Consider the following 22,500-nt stretch of genomic DNA (forward strand, 5'->3'; position numbering starts at 1 on the left):
AGCTGACAAGCTTTTGAAGATGGCACAATAACACTCCAGTGATGCCTGACCATGACAGCGCAGCCCTCTTAAGCAGGCAGACCAAGAGAAGAAGAGTTGACATTGGAGTGAAAAGGACTGTAGGGACAGCATCTGCATTTTTTGCTAAAGCAAGAGCATCATTTTTCAGTGCCATGAATCCCCAAGGTGGAGAGCAGGATGTTGAGTATTCAGTGGTGCAGCATGCAGATGGGGAAAAGTCGAATGTACTCCGCAAGCTGCTAAAGAGGGCGAACTCCTATGAAGATGCAATGATGCCTTTTCCAGGAGCAACCATCATTTCCCAGCTGTTGAAAAATAACATGAACAAAAATGGTGGCACAGAGCCCAGTTTCCAAGCCAGTGGGCTCTCCAGCACAGGCTCAGAGATACATCAGGAGGATGTGTGCAGCAACTCTTCAAGAGACAGCCCCCAAGAGTGTCTTTCCCCTTTTGGCAGGCCTTCGATGAGAGAGTTTGAATTAGATCGGTTGTGTGATGAACACCTGAGAGCAAAGCGTGCCCGGGTTGAAAATATAATCAGAGGTATGAGCCATTCCCCAAATGTGTCAATGAGGGGCAATGAAAATGAAAGAGAGGGAGCCCCCCGGTCCATAAGTCCCCGAGAAAGCTATCGAGAGAACAAGCGCAAGCAAAAACTGCCGCAGCAGCAGCAGCAGAGTTTCCAGCAGCTGGTTTCAGCTAGGAAAGAGCAGAAGCGAGAGGAGCGTAGACAGCTGAAACAGCAGCTGGAGGACATGCAGAAACAGCTGCGCCAGCTGCAGGAAAAGTTCTACCAGATCTATGATAGCACTGATTCTGAGAATAATGAAGATGGCAACTTCTCCGAAGACAGTATGCACTCTGAAATGGTACATGGTAGAGCCAGGGATTCTGTGGGGAGGTCTGACAATGAAATGTTTGATTTAGATCCCGGACAGTTCATTGACCGTGCACGAGCCCTTATCAGGGAGCACGACATGGCACCAGGTAATCAACAAAAAAGAGAAGGACCTAAAGACAAAGATCATTTACATAGCATTTTCCACCCAGAAGGCAAACATCTGGCAGAAACACTGAAGCAAGAACTGAATACTGCCATGTCCCAGGTCGTGGACACGGTGGTAAAGGTCTTTTCTGCTAAACCCATACGTCAACTTCCTCAGGTCTTCCCACCCCTTCAGATTCCTCAGGCAAGATTTGCAATCAATGGAGAAAACCATAATTTCCACACCACCAACCAGCGTCTGCAGTGCTTTGGCGATGTCATCATTCCAAATCCCTTGGACACATTTGGTGGCGTTCAGATGCCTAGCTCCACAGACCAAACTGAAGCACTGCCCCTAGTTGTACGAAAAAATTCTAATGACCAGCCTGCTCCTGGACCTCCACCTAGCCACCATCCTTCACTACATCAGTCTCCTCTCTCTGCAGCTGCCAGCTTTTCCTCCTCTTCTTTTCGTCACCCATTCCCTCTTCCACTCATGGCATACCCATTTCAAAACCCATTGGGTGCCCCTTCATCAGCCTTTCAATCAAAAGACAGATCATCCCCAGAATCCCTAGACTTGACTAGAGAGACCACCAGTTTGAGGACCAAGATGTCATCCCACCATATGAACCATCATCCATGCTCTCCAGCCCACCCACCAAGCTCAACGGAAGGCCTGTCGCTGTCTTTCATCAAATCAGAGTGTGGAGACCTGCAAGATATGTCTGACATTTCACCTTACTCTGGAAGTGCAATATCCTTTTTAAAGCATTTTCTAAGAAGGTTATAGAGATTTTAACTTGTTTAATTTTTAGACTTTTTAGCGCAATATCCTATATATTTTGGCTTAGAATGCGAGAGCTTAGGGTACTTTCACACTAGCGTTTTTGTTTTCCGGTATTGAGCTCCGTCACAGGGGCTCAATACCGGAAAAAAAAATGATCAGTTTTATCCCCATGCATTCTGAATGGAGAGCAATCCGTTCAGGATGCATCATTTCAGTCCCTTTTAAGCTTTTTGGACGGAGAAAATACCGCAGGTTTTATCTTCGGCCAAAAATACTGAACACTTAATTTACATTGAAGTGTATTAGTGCCGTCATTAAGTGTTCAAAACGGAACTGGCTTTTCAGTCTGCGCATGCGCAGACCGTTAAAAATGCAAAAAAAAAATTAATACCAGATCCATTTTTCCATATTACACTGGAGAGATGGATCCGGTATTTCAATGCATTTGTCAAACAGAAATTTGCCATCAGATTGCGACGGAACTGCCTGCCGGAATCCTCTGCCGCAAGTGTGAAAGTACCCTAAAGAAATTTAACTTCATGAAATATTAGGAAATGAATAAACAATCCCCCGCTGCTTCAGAGCTGTGGGGTCTCCTGCCGATCTTTACTTATTTTCCTACACCTATGATGTCCCGTATGTTCATGTGACCGGTGCAGCCAGTCACTGATGAGACATCACCCCTGAGGCCAGTGATTGGATGCAGTAGGGCACATCATCAGGGCAGGAAAATAAATAAAAGATTACCAATTTCTGGTGGGGACCAATGGGAGCATCATTGCTGCAGTGGTGGGGGATTTAACCAAGTGATGTTTTTTATTTTATAACATTTCCTGCAGATAATTTAATTTCTTAAACTTTTCATTTATAAAATGATAATGTAAATGAGAACATAGGTGTAAAAAAGTTATGTGATGGTCAAAGACAATGGGGGAGACTTATCAAACTGGTGTAAAGTAGAACTGGCATAGTTGCCCCTAGCAACCAATCAGATTCCACCTTTCATTTTCCAAAGGAGCTGTGAAAAATAAAAGGTGGAATCTGATCGGTTGCTATCGGCAACGAAGCCATTTCTACTTTACACCAGTTTGATAAATCTTCCCCAATATATATATATATATATATATACGTTCTAAAAAACGAGGCAGCACTTCCAGGCTTCAGTGAAAGGGTGAAGACCCCAAAGTTTATTCCCCAGCAATGTTTCGGCCTGCTCAATGAGGCCTTTCTCAAGCTTGCCGAAACGTTGCTGGGGAATAAAATTTGGGGTCTTCACCCTTTCACTGAAGCCTGGAAGAGTGCTGCCTCGTTTTTTGGAACGCATATTTTGTGGAGGAGAAGCCGGCCTCCAGGAGAAATTGCACCAAGTACACACAGTCTGACTGTGCTGCTGCGGTATTTGCTATATATATATATATATATATATATATATATATAATATATATATTGGGATAATACATTGTTAAGGTACCAGGCTTCATTAATACCGCTATAATGGGTACCTCAAATATATACCTGACCCTTACATAAACCTGATTCATAGTAATATCTAGCACATGCTGTATATGTGTAAAAGTACAGGGCATAATATATAAGAACAAACATATATAAAGGGTCTGATATTTTCTCCCAGTTTAATAAGCCCCAAATATAAATTTACATTTACTGTAGTATTTATTACATATCCTTGTCATGGTTAGCAGAGTCATCCCCATAGAGGTGTATATGGACCCAGGGCATACCTACAGATCGGTGGACACCCTGATCTCATATACAGTATAAGCTAAGAGATACTTTCTCTGTCTGCAGCCAAACTCTCCATAATCTGTTAAGAGATGTGAGACAAAATGAGACGTGTGTATACAATATTTGAAATATATGACTACCTAAACTATAAAGTGCTACCTTCTCCCTTCTTGGTTGTCTGTTCCTAGGACAAACAATAAATATCATCCATCATTTCGACTTCATTATTTTTACTCTCTAGGGGGAGAATTTAGCATAAAGGTAATATTTGAGGTCAGTTTTGCAGTAATCTGCGTTGGAGTACTCTGCACCAAATTTATAAAATGCCAAATGGTGATTATTATTTTTTTTAAGCCTAACGCTTTTTTCTAGAAATGTTACTCCAGTTTTCCTACTCCGCCCTTGCACTGGAGTTTGTAACATTTTCTGCAACTTTTTAAAGAATTCTCAGTAATAAATCTGGAGTGAAGCTAATTAGCATAGCTAACTAAGCCTACTTTACCACCCAGTTGTCAAAACTGGAGCGAGTGGTGTAAAAATGTAAAACATTTGGTGCAAGGGACCCCAAAAAGCCGCAACGTATATATTGTGAGACTTTCTGAAGCCAGAATTATCAAGTGCAGGCGTGATCATTCCCCCCACACATAGATTTTAATATTATATTGTATACTTAAAGAAGGATTATATTTTTTATTCAGAGCCTTAACACTTGAGGTTAGATTTGTATCAGTATGGAATTTGATGTCATCATTTAATGATAACCTTGCATACCGATAGTTTCTGCCTGTCACTGAATAGAATGAGAAGGAGGGTGAAATAACAGCAAAAACCCAACTAGCGAAAGACGTAGAGAACATTTCTTTATTATTTCCGAAGATTCATTATTTTTCTAGACAGATTGTTCATGAGTGTATGGAGGTGTGATACATAGTGTTCTAATGCTGCTACACGTCATATGTAGGGTCTTGTACAGCGGACGTACTCCACCGTGCATCTGCCTTTAGGCTTCTTCTTTAAGTGTCTGGCCGTTATGTGTCCTCAGTCAATGGCTGGACTCATTCACTGCACCACAAGCTCAAAGATAACTGGTTTACACCTGGCATAATGATATTTTTATTAGCAAATTCTTCTTTCTTCAAAGCCAGTGATGTTGGCAAGATGAAGCAGCTGTGTGTGGAAGCTGTCGACTGAAGGCTCAGTATGGTCGGCCAGACAAAAGTGGAAATAAATTCAAGAATTACGCTATAATTCACACGTCCGTTGTTTCTGTCCTGATCTGTTCCGTTTTTTGCGGAACAGATCTAAACCAGATCTGGACCCATTCATTTTCAATGGGTCCTGAAAAAAAATCAGACATTGTGCTATCCGATTTTTTTCAGGACCCATTGAAAATAAATGGGTCCAGATCTGGTTTAGATCTGTTCCGCAAAAAACGGAACAGATCAGGAAAGAAACAACGGACGTGTGAATGGACCCTAAGTCCTGTATAAACTCTTCTAAAATGCTTAATTAGACCAAAGAGGTCACAAGGGTTCAGATGTATAAAAAGTTTCTGCCATTTCTTTAGGGTTTTTATTGGCCAAAATGGTGCAGTTACTTTAGGTTTGTCAAAAATGCTACTTTGGGGCAAAGAACTGCTCCTTTCAAAACTCATCTTCAGTGCACGACCGGTCTGCACAAGACATGGTAGTTTGTCAGCTTTTTGGCACAGATAATGATTGGTGCACATTTGCCACAAATTAGACCACAACCCAAACTAGAAACTGTTAGCCATAAGGAACGCATGTAAAAAAGGCATCCAGCTAAGTTATTCATATGGTGTATGTGGTAAAAAACTGCCTGTGTCAATAAATGTGGGATTCAGGGATTCATAGCATACCAAATAGAAGTCATTGGGATTTCATGTAAGGCAATATCCTAATATTTACAGGGGTTTCTCATAGTATCAGTAGGACATGTGACCGATGATATCGCACCACCGGGATCACCATTGTTTACTGAGAGCAAGACAATTTTGGTCCCAGTAGTGGAGAAAAACCCACCATTGCTGGAGCAGAAAACCACCTAATTAGGGTTTATACACTTGGGGTGGATTCAAAAGGAATGAGAAATATAGAGGAAGGACTTATGCTTCTTCATGCTGGATCCACTTCTGGCTTTGGCTTTTAGGCTGGGTTCACACCTGAGCGTTTTACAGCGCGTTCCTACGCGCTGTAAAACGCACAACAGGCAAGAACCAATGCTTCCCTATGGGAATGGTTCTCACCTGGGCGTTTTACAGCGCGTACGATCGCGCTGTAAAACGCCTGACGCTCAAACAAGTGCTTGAGCTTTTTTTTGGGCGTTTGTCGCGCGTTCCCGCACATAGATATTCGGGAACGCGCGACAATGTGTGCACGCCTGTCTCTGTATGCGCGATTGTAAACGCCCGTACAATCGCGCATACAGAGCGCTCGTTTCAGAACGCTCAGGTCTGAACCCAGCCTAAGAAACTGTATTAAAAGCAGATGTCTCTAGGGAGCGCTGACCAAGCAGAAGTCCCATTCTAAATTTAGCACCGTCTCAAGACAGGACCTGATCCAGGTATCTGAGGATAATACTTAGGATAGGTCCACACGGGACTAAAATGCAGTGGGTTTTCATGTGTGGCAAATCTGCAGTGTTTTAGAGTCCCAGCAATGTGGATGAGATTTTAAGGAATCTTAGGCCTCTTTCACACGGGCGTCCGGATTTGCTCCGGATGCGTCGCGTGTGCATTGCGGGAAAACCGCACGAGTAGGCACGCAATTGTAGTCAGTTTTGACTGCGATTGCGTTCCGATGTTAAGTTTTTTCCACGCTAGTGCAATGCCTTTTGCACGCGCGTAAGAAAAAACTGATTGTGGTACCCAGACCCGAACCCGGACTTCTTAACTGATGTTCGGGTTTGGGTTCGGTGTTCTGTAGATTTTATTATTTTCCCTTATAACATGGTTATAAAGGAAAATAATAGCATTCTTAATACAGAATGCTTACTAAAATGTTGCTTAAGGGGTTAAAAAATAAATAAAAAAATTAACTCACCTTATCCACTTGTTCGCGCAGCCGGCATCGTCTTCTATCTTCTTATTTCAGGACCTTTGATGACGTAATCGCGCTCACCATGTGGTGAGCGTGGTGACGTCAGCGCAGGTCCTGCGCAAACAAGTGGATGAGGTGAGTTAATTTTGATATTATTTTTTAACCCCTCAAGTAACATTTTAGAAAGCATTCTGTATTAAGAATGCTATTTTTTTTCTTTATAACCATGTTATAAGGGAAAATAATACAGTAAATTTACTTTTATCAATTTACTAACATCATCTCCTAGCAACCATGCGTGAAAAACACAGAATATAGAACGTGCTGCGATTGTCACACAAGTGATGCGTGAAAATCACCGCTCATCTGAACAGCCCCATTGAAGTGAATGGGTCCGGATTCAGTAGGGGTGCAATGCATTCACCTCACGCATTGCACCCGCACAGAATTCTCGCCCTGTGTGAAAGGGGCCTTACTTGCGCATCATGAAAAAAAATTCCACAGTTGACCGGCAGTAAGGATTTTACCTCCGCAGCATGTCAGTTTATGCTGCGAATTTCCCCCATTGCCGTGGATCTGTCGTTGATATTTCCATTGCAAATTATGTCCTTTGTGGATGCACCCTAAGGGTTGTTTCTTCAAAATGATCCCTAGCATTGGGTTTATACATAGATGCCAGTGGCGTCCACGTACAATATTACAACCCCCCTTTTTAGTCATTCCATATAGATCTAATAATGACAACGAAGCCATCCTTCTTGGACGCGGGGCGTCCATTGTTGTCACAGTTTTTGCTAATGTTTTTTCCACTTTCTCATGAACAAATTTGGAAAACCTAAGTATTGCGTCCCACGAGGATGATTTGCAGCTTACAATGCCAATAAGACCCATTGAGAGACAATACACTGAAGATACCAGCGCCTCCGGGGGTTGGATCCCACACTGAAGTGGCTCTGTGTTCTCCAGCCTCTATTTAGACAGCGTCTCTGTCATCCATCCTTAATATTACATAAACCCCCTAACAGAAGGAAGCACAGAGCCGTTGTGCTCAGTAGGTAGGCTGGCGAGAGTCGTGTGCCCGACGTAGGCAGCGTCAAGCAGCTTTCCTCAAAAAAAGGAGAATAAAATCCTACGCTGCTATAGAGGAAGTATGAGTCAAGTCCACAGATGACTCTCATCGTCTTCAGGAGGTTAATTATTGCAGAAAAAAAAGGATGCCATGTTTGTGTTCTCAGGACGCAGGTAGTGATTTGTTAGCACTATATAAAGTTCCCTTGTACCGGCAGAAGTCTGCTGTGCCCGCTCGGTGCAGCTGCCTGCTATGCATGATTAACCTCTGTTCAGCTTTACATAGAAATCTTTTGTCCTTACGTACACAAAGCAAATTATTTTAGAAAGCCACCGAGCACAATGAAATACAAAATTCAGCTGCGGTAAGGCTACCAAATAGCAGTCTGCGCAGTCGCCATTGTGTAGGGTTCTTGGTTGCAGAAATATTGATATTGAAACAGTAGATTTTTTTTCTTGTACAAGAAAACAACAATTTTGTAGCTGAGTTACTATTTGTCTCATAGTGATTAGATATGAAGGCGGAAGCATTCACATCAGTGCAGTCAGGAGCCTAGCAGTTGTACCTTGGTATCTGAGGGGCCCAAAGGCCCTGTGCTGGATAAGACACTAGTATTATAAATGCCACATGGTGGGGGAAAGGATTGATATAGATTTTGCATTAAGGCCCAGGAACCTCTTAGTGACCACTAATACGCCTTTTTACTGACGTAAACAAAGGGGGTTCTAGCGTTATAGCTCTTGGAATGCTATTTTTTTTTATGTGCGTCACTAAGGGGTTATCCCATGATTAATGTAAAAAATGAAAATCCGATATCATATAGTACACGGTAATATCTTTCTATAAAACAGAACCAGCCCTGTACCTCACATAGATCCAAAGATCTTCCCATTCATTGATGCAATAGTTCTGCCAGATTTATTTCAAGCTGGAAACTTAGGGAACGTGCAATGACGTATATAGAAAGGCAGATAGATAGATATTAGATAGATAGATATGAGATAGATGGATAGATATTAGATAGATGGATGATAGAAAGGAGATAGATAGGAGATAGGTAGGTAGATAGATAGATAGGAGATAGGTAGGTAGATAGTTCCCTGTACAATTAAATATGCACAGAAAAAAGTGAAGGGGATGAAGCACTTCACCAGCGCTGCTGCCTCTTCATTCTTAGGATCAGTAGGGGTCCCAGACATCAAACCCCCACAATCATAAAGTAATGGCATATCCTAGTGATATAACGTCACCTTAGAAGATGAAAATAACACTTTAAGATGTCAAAAAGTGATAGCATTACTGCCTTTCCTCTTTTACAGATGTAGCAGTGCTGAAGTTGTCATTTAGTGCAAATAACTGTGCAGTCTATGTGCACCCTCTGTAGTTTTATATAGGGCTGCGTGCAGACTGTCAGCATTATCTCAAGTGTCATTACACTATCCAAATGAGCGGGGGCGAGATATTTGTGTTACAGGTGTCTGAGTAAGATGCCAGGCGGCAGGTGTTCCTACCCAGACCTTACATTGGTAAGTCTTCTTGCTGTTAATTATCCTGTATCACTATAGTATAACGTAGAAAGTCCACCGACGGTAATTTCACAGGGTGGTACGGAGGCCAGATGCTTTTTTTTTTTTTTTTTTTTTATGGCGACTCTCATCTATAAGAGTCAGTTTTCCATAATTATTATTTTAAATGAAAATATATTACAGTGATGAGCCTATACAGTAGATAAGACGTAGTCTCCATGGTGTGGACCTTTACAAATGCTGCATGTGCCCTGAATATTGCAGATGAGTGTGATACGATATCAGAGGGAAAAGGGCACATCGCGTCATCAGATTGAGGGGGATAAGCTTGGCAGCAGGGATAGATAATAAAAGCAAGTTCTGGAAAATCAGTGCAAAAAATGACGAATGAAAAACACGGGCATCTTCTAAAAATAAAGTCATGTATAGTATAGTGATAACCATGTGCTGCGTACGGGCTCCGTTATAATCTGATGAGCATGTAGACAGGACTTCTACATCCTGATGCTCGGAGAATATGAAAATACATGTTTCCGTTCACACATGGCTTGTGTAGCATTTGCTTCTTGCATTGTTTCAGGTGTTGGAGGAGAAAAATGATGCAAATATCCATGTACCTTGTTCTATACAAGTAGTTCTAGTTACACGTCCCAGCGCTTCTAATGCCCGGGCCCAATTATGTGTGCACGTAAAGAAAGGCATACGGATTCCATGAGCAAATTATTGAGGCCCCCTCCCATTACATGTCACATGGCGAAGATATTCTCCTCCAGAAGCATTATTTATGGTGGCACATGCAGAACATTTGGGAATCTGTGCGTCACCTTGCTGGCTACATGTTCTTGGTGTCACACACAGCTTTTCACTTAGTTTTGTGGCGTTTAGGTAAAGTTTTCTACCTCCATTGAATTCGAGAAAACGACGGCATTAGGCTACTTTCACACTAGCGCTTGATCGGATCCGTTCTGAACGGATCCGATCATATTAATGCAGACGGAGGCTCCGTTCAGTACGGATCCGTCTGCATTAATAACTTAGAAAATTTTCTAAGTGCGCAAGATGCCTGAGCGGATCCGTCCAGACTTTCAATGTAAAGTCAATGGGGGACGGATCCACTTGAAGATTGAGCCATATGGTGACCTCTTCAAGCGGATCCGTTCCCATTGACTTACATTGTAAGTCTGGACGGATCCGCACGCCTCCGCACGGCCAGGCGGACAGCTGAACGCTGCAAGCAGCGTTCAGCTGTCCGCCTGTCCGTGCGGAGGCGAGCGGAGCGGAGCGGAGGCTGAACGCAGCCAGACTGATGCAGTCTGAGCGGATCCGCTCCATTCAGACTGCATCAGGGCTGGACGGAGGCGTTCGGGTCCGCTCGTGAGCTCCTTCAAACGGAGCTGACGAGCGGACCGACGAACGCTAGTGTGAAACTAGCCTAAAAAACTGTAAAAACATAGTCAATGTTCAGTTCCTGCTTCTCAGCAAAGCCATGGCTGTGGAGTGAGAAAAAGCTGCGACCAACAATTTCACGTTTTTATGCAGTGCTCCTGTGTGAATACTGTCAGCAAACTGTAGGTTGTCTAAATGCTGCAGAGTATAGAGTCAGATGTAGAGAGTCTACAAGTCCGGTAATAGGCTGCGTGGAATGTTAAATGCCTACTTACCTGTACTTTAGGGCCCATGCACATGAACATATTATCTTTCCGTGTCCGTTACGCGTTTTTTTTTTTTTTTTTTACTGTATGCGGAACCATTCATTTCAATGGGTCCGCAAAAAAAACAGAAGTTACTCTGTGTGCATTCCATTTCCATATGTCCCGTCTGCAAAAAAAATAGAGGATGTCCTACATTACGGACAAGGATAGGACTGTTCTATTAGGGCTGAGCTGTTCCGTTCTGCAAAATACGAAATGCACACGGACGTCATCTGTATTTTTTGCAGACCGCAAAATACATACAGTCATGTGCATGAGCCCTTAGGCTTCATGCACACGGACGTTTTTTTTTGCGGTCCGCAAAAACGGTTTCCGTTGTTCCGTGACCCGTGTCCGTTTTTTCTTCCGTGGGTCTTCCTTGATTTTTGGAGGATCCACGGACATGAAAAAAAAAATAAAAAAATCTAAGTCAAATTTGTCTTTGAAATGATAGGAAAAAACGGACACGGATCACGGACGCGGATGACAATCTTGTGTGCATCCGTGATTTTTCACGGACCCATTGACTTGAATGGGTCCATGAACCGTCGGCCGTGAAAAAAATAGGACAGGTCATATTTTTTTCACGGACTGGAAACACGGATCACAGACGCGGATGCCAAACAGATGCCTAACGGCCGCGGATGCACACAACGGTCGTGTGCATGAGGCCTTAGTCTGATGAATGAGGAAAGGTGGTACTTTATCTTCTGTGGAGCCTTGTTCAGGAAGCTTCACAATGGCCACAGAGCACCCTGCTCCTCCTTACCGCAAAGACTGTGTGGGACCTCAACAATGCTGCATTGGGCGCGGGACTCATTCTCCCATAAAAGCTTACCTTTGTAAGAGTATATTCACACGTTCCGATGAGCTTCAAAAACTCCATTCAGGAACAGATAGCAGGTGAAGGACAGAGGTGGATCCAGAGAAAACCCCCATGCCAGTAACAAAGCAGGTTACAAATCTTTTCTCATCTAAATTTACTTTTGACTAGCTCCTTCCAGAGCTGTAAAGCCTCTTTCACACGACTGTGACGGATTAGGTCCGGATGCGTTCAGGATGCGTTCAGTGAAACTCGCACCATTTTTCAAGTGAGTTCAGTCAGTTTTGTCTGCGATTGCGTTCAGTTTTTTCCGCGCGGTTGCAATGCGCTTTGATGCGTTTTTCACACGCGTGATAAAAAACTGAAGGTTTTTCAAACAACATCTCCTAGCAACCATCAGTGAAGAACGCATTGCTTCCGGATGCAATGCGTTTTTCACTGAAGCCCCATTCACTTCTAGGGGGCCAGAGCTGCGTGAAAAACACAGAATATAGAACATGCTGCGATTTTCATGCAACGCAGAACTGATGCGTGAAAAAACCGCTCATGTACATAGACCCATTGATATGAATGGGTCAGGATTCAGTGCGGGGGCTATGTGTTCTCTTCATGCATCGCACTCGCGCGGAAAACTTACTCGTGTGAAAAGGGGGCACAAAGGGTACGGCCACAGTCAGGTATCTGCATGTAGTTTTGGAAGCCGAAACCAGAAGTGCATTAAAAAAAACAGAAGTCATATCTGTACTGTATAATTTCTCTCCTATTATGATCCACTGCTGATATTGGCTTACAAAACTGCATGCAGAAATCTGACCGTGTGGCTGTGCCCTTAGGGTACGGGCGGCTAGCCTCATGGTACAGATAGATGTTGCGGTTAAAATTATGTTTTTTTTCCCAGCAATTTTGCACAAAAAAACATGATTCAGTTGCAACCTGTGAAATGTAGAATGCTTTGACACATTAATAACGAAGTTATGCAATGACCTGAGGGACCTATTTCATATATACCTGTAATTCATGATGTCCTAGTGCTTGAATATTGGATTTTACCTTTCTTAGGCCTCTTTCACACGAGCGAGTTTTCTGCACGGTTGCAATGCGTGACATGAACGCACAGCACCTGCACTGAATCCGGACCCATTCATTTCAATGGCTCTGTGTACATCAGCATTTTTTTTACACATCAGTTCTGCGTTGTGTGAAAAACACAGCATGTTCTATATTCTATGTTTTTCACGCAGCCCTGGCCCTATAGAAGTGAATGGGGCTTCAGTGAAAAACGCATTGCATCCGGAAGCAAGTGCGTATGCAATGCATTTTTCACTGACTGTTGCTAAGAGATGTTGTTTGTAAACAGAAATGCGCCTGCATGAGAAATTGGCCTAATTCTGTTAAATATCACTTTTCTTCACAGTTGGGCTATTGTTGTCACTTCAGACCATTGTATAGGTTTACATTGGGTTTATCTAGGTGAGCAGGTTCATAGTTTAAAATCAAGGATATTTTAAAAGGGTTTTATAGTTTCAGCCAAAAAATGTTTGGGGTCAGTTATCAAACTGGTTTAAAGTAGAACTGTCTTAGTTGTCCATAGTTGCCAATCAGATTCCTCCTTTCATTTTCCAAAGGAGCTGTCAAAAATTTAAGGAGAAATCTGATTGGTTGCTATAGGTAACTAAGCCAGTTCTACTTTACACCAGTTTGATGAATGACCCCAGTTGTTCTTTGTATAATTTTCTAATATATATTATGCATTTTTTGTCCAGCCAATTCCCGGCATTCTCTGCCGGAAGAACCAGCCGTAGATGTGAAAGTAGCTTTATGCGGTTTTGGTTCAGATTTTCTGTTAATGTTAACAACCCTATTGAAGTCTATGGGGAAAACCCCTCTACAGAAGGTGCGGAATCGCACAATTAACATGATGCAGATTTCAAAATCCACAACATTTCATTCACTTTGCTGCTACTGTATTATTCTTCTGTTTTTCTGGATGAAAATCTGCGTGCAAAAGATGCCTGCAATTTGCAACGTGTGCAGTTTCTGTAAGGGTACCTGCAAACGGTTGCGAATTTACAAACAGAATTTTCCACACAGATTTCTGTGCTTTTCTGCACCAAATCTGCATGTGTTACTTGCGGATTTCACCTTTTGCATTGCAAAAGGTGCGACCTGCACAAAAAGAAATCACACAATCAAACAACTGGCATGCTGCGGATTTCTAAATCCAGAGCAGGTCAATTTGCTATATATAGGACATGTTATATTTTTTTTTGCGGGGCTACGGAACAGACATACGGATGCGGACCCATTGAAATGATCCTATCCGCAAAAAAAAACAAAAATGGACCGGACACGGAAACAAAATACATTCGTGTGAATGAGCCCTAAGGCCTCATGCACACAACCGTTTTTCGGGTCCGCATCCGAGCCGCATTTTTTGCGGCTCGGGTGCGGACCCATTCACTTCAATGGGACCGCAAAAGATGCGGACAGCACTCCGTTGCACCATTCCGTGGCCCCGCAAAAAAAATATAGCATGTCCTATTCTTGTCCGTTTTGCAGACAAGAATAGGCATTTCTACAATGAGCCGCCCGTTCTGTTCCGCAAATTGCGCAGGTAGCAGGTAGCCTTAGAGTGCAGCAAAGCAGGATGGAATTTTGCCCTGTTTCCGCTGCAGATTTCACCTTGTGCATTAACAGATCTGCACCGCATGTCAGGTTATGTTTGATTTGGTTGTGGAATTTTTCTTCAGCTTGTGGATGAGATTTTTTTTTTATTTCCTCCACTTTGATACTACCGTAGTCGAAACATACTTGCTGCATGCAGTCAGCAGAGAATAGCTGAGCAAGCACACGTGCCTATTTTCTGAAGTCCCAGTGACTGGAGAGCGCACGGCGCGGTCTCGGCCACCGCACCATTCATCAGTATAGGACTTGCAAAAATATCCAAGCCAGTGATGAGCAATATTTGGAAGTCCCATTGTGAATACAGTACAGGGGGGCTGCTCATGCACAGCTTGCACTCTGGAGATAGGAGCAGGTCTCACCTCTGGGACCCGCACCTATCAGACATTTAAGGCAAATCATATCAATGTGCCATAAATGTCCCAGCGGAGAACAACCTTTTAAATCCTATGCATATGGAATAATGTCTGCAGAATGGCTTCTCTCTGCGACCCTTGTCTGAGGGGATCTTCAGAAAGTGAGCGAATCTGTCCAACACCTGAGAGAAATGGGTGCTGTAAATGAGAGGCGCAGCTCTGTGCCGCAGAAGCCTTGCCAATTCTTTGACAGCTTTCTTATCTGAACAGGAGATGTGTTTTCACCTGCGCAGATGTCCCTTCTACACACACTACTTCGGTTGTGCTTCAGTTTGGTAAATGCAAATGTCTGGGATTCAGCAGGAGCTGTTTTTCTTAAGATGCAAAAAATATGCATGACAAGGAAATCAGTGAGAGAAAAACACCGACCGGCCGCTGTTTCTTTTTGCATTTGAATAAAACTTAATATTTGATTAAACATATTCATTTGCAAAGATATCCAGAGCATTCATAAGCCGGGGCTGTCGTACAGGTGCAGGGTAACAAACCTTAATGTGGGGAGCGAAGCAGTTCCCTGTGCAAAAGTGTCATTAGGGCAGACAGTGTGTATGCCGAAGTGTGGGTGACATCTGATGGCTCGCTTTAACCCCTTCCGGCGCATGTAGTAGATGGCTGAGCTCTCTTAGGCCTCTTTCACATAAGCAATTCGGAGTCAGAGTCTGTTCAGGGAAAAACTGATGATTTTGCACAAAAGTTCAGGACTCATGCACACGAACATATATTCTTTCCGTGTCTGTCCCGTTTTTTTTTTTTGCGGACCGTTTACGGAACCATTAATTTCAATGGGTCCACAAAGAAAAATGGAAGTTACTCCGTGTGCATTCCGTTCCGCAAAAAAAATAGAACATGTCCTATTATCATCATCATTACGGACAAGGATAGTACTCTTCTATTAGGGGCCAGCTGTTCCGTTCCACAAAATACAGAATGCACACAGATGTCATCCGTATTTTTTGCGGATCCATTTTTTGCGGACCGCAAAATACATACAGTCGTGTGCATGAGGCCTCAATCAGTTTTTTCTACGATTGCCTTCAGTGTTTCAGTTTTTTGTGTCCAGATTGCACGTGTGAAGAAGAAAAACTGGAGAATTAGGACTCATACACACAAATGTATTTTCTTTCCGTGTCAGTTCCATTTTTCTTGTGCACTATATAAGGAAGCATTAATTTCAATGGGTCCGCGAAAAAAAATGGAAGTTACTCCGTGTGCATTTCGTTTCCGTATGTCTGTTCCGCAAAAGGATAGAACATGGCCCTATTATTGTCCGCATCACGGACAAGGATAGGACTGTTCTATTAGGGGCCAGCTGTTCCGTTCCGCAAATTGCGGAATGCACACAGACGTCATCCGTATTTTTTGCTGATCTGTTTTTTGCGGGCCGCAAAATACATACTCTCGTGTGCATGAGCCCTAACACTCAATATCTCCCAGTAACAGAAATGACATCCATAAAGCCATATGATTAAGGTCTCATGCACACGGCCATGTCCGTATATCGGTTCACAAACCACGGATCGGCAGAATACGGATACCTTCCGTGTGCATTCTAAGGTTTCATTTTTTTGGTGGCATTTCAGGCACCTACATACAAACATTTTGTCTGCCATTTTTCCACCACTAAAAAAATAACCGCCATAGACATCAATTGTGTTTTTGGCATGCAGTTTTTATTAACTTTTTGTAATCTTTTTTGCAATTTTTTGTTCCAGCCTTTTTTCCCCTACAGAGAAAATGGTGTAAAAAAAAACCAAAAGCTTCAACATGCCGGAGAGAAAAAACTCACTGTGCAAAAACTATTGTATGTCCTGTATTTCTTATTTCCCATAGACTTTCAGCTAACATCCGGAACTGGCGTTCTTACCATAAAAAACTGCCAAACTGCAAGGCGCAGAAAAACGCCACAAATTAGGCTACTTTCACACTGGCGTTTCTGGGTCCGCTTGTGAGATCCGTTTCAGGGCTCTCACAAGCCGCCCAAAATGGATCAGTTTTGCCCCAATACATTTTGAATAGAAAAAGATCCGCTCAGAATGCATCAGTTTGGCTCCGTTCCGCCTCCATTTCGCTCTGGAGGCGGACACCATTTCGCCTGACGATGCGGAGCCAAACAGATCCGTCCTGACTTACAATGTAAGTCAATGGGGACGGATCCGTTTTCACTGACACAATATGGTGCAATTGAAAACAGATCCGTCCCCCATTGACTTTCAGTGTAAGTCAAAACGGATCCGTTTGAATTATCATGAACAAAAATACAAATAAAAAATGTATATATATTTTTTTTTGTTCATGGTAATGCAGACGGATCCGTTTGCATTATAGGTGCGGATCCGTCTGTGCAGATACCAGACGGATCCGCACCTAACGCAGGTGTGAAAGTAGCCTCGCCTGGTTTTGCTCACAAGGATTATAACCTTACAAACCCAGTCTTAGGCCTCTTTCACACTACCGTATGGCTATTTCAGCGTTTTGCGGTCCGTTTTTCACGGATCCGTTGTTCCGTTTTTTTTGTTTACGTTGTGTTTCCGTTCCGTTGTTCCGTTCCGTTTTTCCGTATGGCATATACAGTATACAGTAATTACATAGAAAAATTTGGGCTGTGAATAACATTTTCAATAGATGGTTCAGAAAAAACGGAACGGATACGGTTTTTTTGCAGACCCATTGACTTGAATGGAGCCACGGAACGTGATTTGCGGGCAATAATAGGACATGTTCTATCTTTCAACGGAACGGAAATACGGAAACGGAATGCATACGGAGTACATTCCGTTTTTTTTGCGGAACCATTGAAATGAATGGTTCCGTATACGGAACGCAAAAAACGTCCCGCAAAACGGAAACAAAAAACGGTAGTGTGAAAGAGGCCTTATGCTCAGCTGACATCACTTTTGGGGGCAACACTTAGCACACCTGCCAGGAAATTCTCCCGATCATCACCATATATATCACAAGGTATTCATTTTTTGGATGGCGGACTATGCAGCTCTATAAGCAAGGATGGTCAATCTGCGGCCCTCCAGCTGTTGGAAAACTACAATTCCCAGCATGCCCTAATATCTGTGGGCTGTTCAGGCATAATGGGAGTTGTAGTTTTGCAACAGCTGGAGGGCCACCTCTATAGGTACACATCTGCATACATCTGAGACACTTATTTAGCGGCTTGTTTCAATTCAGCACACCGGACTAAGCCTATCTTTAGACTGATCTATTGCTGACTTCTCTTCTGACATGTCAATTCTAGTAAATGTATTCTTCATAAAATAACATTTGTAGATTTTCTTTTCTTACAGCTCTGCATTGTGTCGCTCCTTTGTTATTCCTCCTGGAAATGTATGAATAAATGTATAACTGGGTTATCAGTTGAGGTATGTCCCTGCACCCGCTGACACTGTCCAGTCAGCGCTGACAGTATATGGCCGGGTTTACATGTTGCTTTTGTGTAAACACATCAATAAATCCTTGTGCTTTTACCATGACTGTGTTTTTTTTTTTTTACAGGTGAAGCATATTAAATCAGTGTGGTAATTAACTATGCAGTTTTTATGGGTGAAACAAATTGATTTTGTGAAACGTTTTTGATACCTTCTTAAAAAGCAACACAAAAGTGACGTGTAAAGTGGCCTTCGACTGTGAAGTAAAACACCCCAAGTGTCAGCTTATTCATACATTTCCAAGAGGAACAGCACAATACAGAAGTCTAAGATAAGATGATTTGTTATATTTGAGGGGAATGCAAGTTTTTCCTAAAACTGAAAAATCTGAATAGTGACAGGTTCAATATTAAAGGGGTATTCTGGTTGTGACCGGTTATCCCCCATCCTTGGGGGCGGATTGGCCATGGACCTTACAGGGATGCCCAGGAGACTGCCTGAACCCTCCTCACGGGCGGCCAGTGGAAGTTTTCGGGGATGTATTTTGTGCTGCTGGCAGTATTTTTTGACTGTGGTATTTGGCTCTGTTGCGTTGGTATAATGTGCCACAATATGGTATTGCTGGCTCCCCTTCCATCAATTTGGAACTACAAAATGGGGCTACTTTTTTTTTAGTATTTTTATCTAGGGCCACTTTAAGTTCCCAGTCCGCCCCTGCTCATCCTCATTAAATCGGTGGGAGACCTACTCCTGGGACCCCCTCCAACCACAAACCCAGTACCCTGGAAATGAACATAGTGGCAGTTTGGGTATGCGCACTGCCACTCCATTCATCTCTGTGTAACTCCTATAGAGATAAACGGAGCAACAGTGCGCATACCCGTCCTGAATCTCTGTTCATTTTGGGGGCCCCAAGGGGTGTAGGGGGTCTAGATTCTCATGATATAATACTTATCTTCTATCCTGAGGATAACCCTGGGTTCACACCTGAGCGTTCGCGATGGAGCGCTCTGTATGCGCGATTGTACTGGCGTTTACAATCGCGCATACAGAGACAAGCAAACGCCCATTGTCGCGCGTTCCCGAAAGTCTATGTACGGGAACGCGCGACAAAACGCCCCAAAGAAGCTCAAGAACTTTTTTGAGCGTCGGGCGTTTTACAGCGCGATCGTACACGCTGTAAAACGCCCAGGTGAGAACCATTCCCATAGGGAAGCATTGGTTTCTCCTTGTTGTGCGTTTTACAGCGCGTAGGAACGCGCTGTAAAACGCTCAGGTGTGAACCCAGGGTAAGGGATAACTTGTCACAACTGGAATACCCCTTTGAATTTATATCTACGTACACTGATCGGTCCAGCGACACCTCTTCTAGGGTTACTGGGACTTTTGCGTGCAGCTTCCATACACCATATATATTCCACACGAGCATTAATTCACAGGTAGTAGATCCTTTTCACACGATCAGTATTTATAATCATGATTTTGAAACCCAGAACCTGGAGTGAGTCTATAGGCTTCCATTATACATTTTCTCTGTAGGTTCCACTCCTGGATTACAAATACTGACCCTGTAAAAGTGGCCATAGTTGTCTCTACATGTGTGGCCGGCCCAGTGGGGGTAGACGTCCTAATAGCTACTAATATTTACAGTCAAGTGTCACATCCACATTTCCAGATAAAGGACAGGCATCTGCCCCTTCCCGGCGTCTTCCATCCACCTTTGTGTTGCTGTTGTTTAGTTAAGGCTATATTGTACTTTGTAAACACACAACACAAGACTCGGGCTGTTTGAACACTGCCTTAGGTTCAGCTGCAGTACACCGTCTCTCTGATCTTTTATGTTCCTGAGCAGATGTCTTTCATTAATTTATGGATTTATCATCTTTTGCTTTTTTTTTTTTTTTACACCTGGCAGCTGGCTCAAGTTTCAGCAGTTATTGTCTATTTTGCATTGCACATAGAATTGAATATCATCTGTCTTCACAATGCTAAGGCTAGGAGAATCGAGGCAGGCTCAACTTCTTGGCTGGAGATGGTTTTGAACATCTAGCACACTTACCCCCTCCCCCCCAACTCCTTAATATTTATTTGTGCTCATTTTCTATCCTGGCCTTGAATGGGGCTTAGCTCGTGTTCGGTACAGCTGTATGTTTACTGAATCTATTCCATCATGACTCATTGTGCGTGTGTAAGTATCCTGGAAACAGCCAGGTCTTTCTTGGAAGAACAGTTGGGTTTTCATTGCAGTCACTTAAAAGGGAAGCTCACCAATTGGTCACTTATACAATATTTACTAAACAGCGACTCGCTCGGTCAGAAGGTGTAGTGCTCGATTTTATTGGCAACCCATTAGGAAAACACCAGAAGTGCTCACAAGAAAGATTAAAAACAGAAAACACTAAGGGGGGAATTTATCATAAATATCCCCGTGCACTGCCGCAGGGTGCACCTAATTTATCACAAGGAGCACGCCTCGGCATAAATTAGGCACATCCTCCGACAGCCCGTGCGCCTAGACTGAAATCTAGGATAGCTCCGAGCTCACAAAGATTTCACTCTTCTTTTATACAAGAAAACTGGTTTAACGCTGGGTTCACACCTGAGCGTTTCTCAAACGCGCGTTTTACGCGCGTTTTTGTCCCGCGTTTTTATGCGCGTTTTTTGTAATAGTAAACGCGCGTTTGACGCGCGTTTGTGTCATTGACTGCAGTGTCCTATGGCCACAAACGCGCGTCAAAACGCCCCAAAGAAGCTCAAGTACTTGTTTGAGCGTCGGGCGTTTTACAGCGCGTTCGTACGCGCTGTAAAACGCCCAGGTGTGAACCATTCCCATAGGGAAGCATTGGTTTTCATGTCTTGAGCGTTTTACAGCGCGTTTGAACGCGCTGTAAAACGCTCAGGTGTGAACCCAGCGTAAAAGAAGATAAATTTGCCAGGCCCTCTGGCCTTGCCCCCTCAAAGCCTTCACCACGCCCCTTGTTTGGGAAAGTAGCAAGTAGTGGCGTAGAAAAACCATATTTTAATATTTTTTTTATGGCAGAAAACAAAAAAATCAGCATCTCTCTACTTAAGCTACTTTCACACTTGCCTCTTTGACTTATCCGGCAGGGATCATCAAAAACGCTTCCGTTACTGATAATACAACCGTCTGCATCCGTTCTGAACGGATCCGGTTGTATTATCTTTAACATAGCCAAGACAGATCCGTCATGAACACCATTAAAAGTCAATGGGGGGCGGATCCGTTTTCTATTGTGTCCGAGAAAACTGATCCGTCCCCATTGACTTGCATTGTGGGTCATGCCAGATCCGTTTTGCTCCGCATCCCATGACGCAAAGAAAACTGCAGCATGCTTTTTCTTCAGATAGGATGTCTGTCATAATTAGAGATGAGCGAATTTCATGTTATGAAATTTGTTTACGCTTCGTTTGGTGGTAAAAGCAGAATTCCGTTATGGATTCCGTTACCACGGACCATAACGCAATTCTGTAATGGAATGCCTAACGGAATTCCTCTAAAGTTATTCATTCCGTCATAATAGAAGTCTATGGGCTGCAAAACGGATCCGTCCCCTTTCCGTTATGCAGGAGAGGACTTTCCTGCATAACGGAAACGGGACGGATCCGTTTTGCAGCCCATAGACTTCTATTATGACGGAATGCCTCTAAAGGCATTCCGTCTTAGAATTGCATTATGGTCCGTGGTAACGGAATCTATAACGCAATTCTGCTTTTACCACCAAACGAAGCGTAAACAAATTTCAAAATATGAAATTTACTCATCTCTAGTCATAATACATCCCAGTATTTACTCAATAGTTCTCATAATGTATTGAGTACATTTGTACATTTTGCTATTATGATATAGGCCTAGGATCTACAGACTAGTTCTTATCTCATTTTAAATTCTGCGTTCAAAGAAATATCTGTAAAGCAGTCTGCATACAGTATGGTTTATATATATACTTTGAGTGTCTCTGCAGTGTGTGTTTATGGATGACAATCTGTCCATGTATGCTGATTATTAATAAATGACATATTATGGTCAGATATTTTGAAGATAGATAGATATACTGTACAGATACTTATAAGTAATGTGTTTTTTGCCATGTATGATTTTATGGAGCTGTGACATAAGTAGCCTTGTTAATTTGTGGTGATCTCTACTGTGATAAAGGGCTGGCTTTGCTGACGTTAGGCTACTTTCACACTCGCGTTTGGTGTGGATCCGTTATGGATCTGCACATATGGATCCGTTTGTATTATCTTTAACATTGGCCAAACGGATCCGTCTTGAACGCCATTGAAAGTCAAT

At 43.0% G+C, this 22,500-nt stretch overlaps 1 protein-coding gene across 3 annotated transcripts in view; it reads left to right on the forward strand.

The window, feature by feature from the left end:
• The window catches only part of PROX1 (prospero homeobox 1), a 79,353-nt gene that overhangs the window by 7,847 nt on the left and 49,006 nt on the right, over positions 1-22,500 (forward strand). For all 3 annotated transcript variants that reach the window (XM_044290810.1, XM_044290812.1, XM_044290811.1), the window contains exon 2: positions 1-1,763. This exon is cut by the window's left edge and continues 26 nt beyond it. In XM_044290810.1, the coding sequence (XP_044146745.1) occupies positions 42-1,763 (1,722 nt within the window). In that variant the 5' untranslated portion in view covers positions 1-41. The remainder of the gene's footprint in view (positions 1,764-22,500) is intronic.

This window comes from Bufo gargarizans, chromosome 4 (genome assembly GCF_014858855.1).
Source record: "Bufo gargarizans isolate SCDJY-AF-19 chromosome 4, ASM1485885v1, whole genome shotgun sequence".
NCBI lineage: Eukaryota > Metazoa > Chordata > Amphibia > Anura > Bufonidae > Bufo > Bufo gargarizans.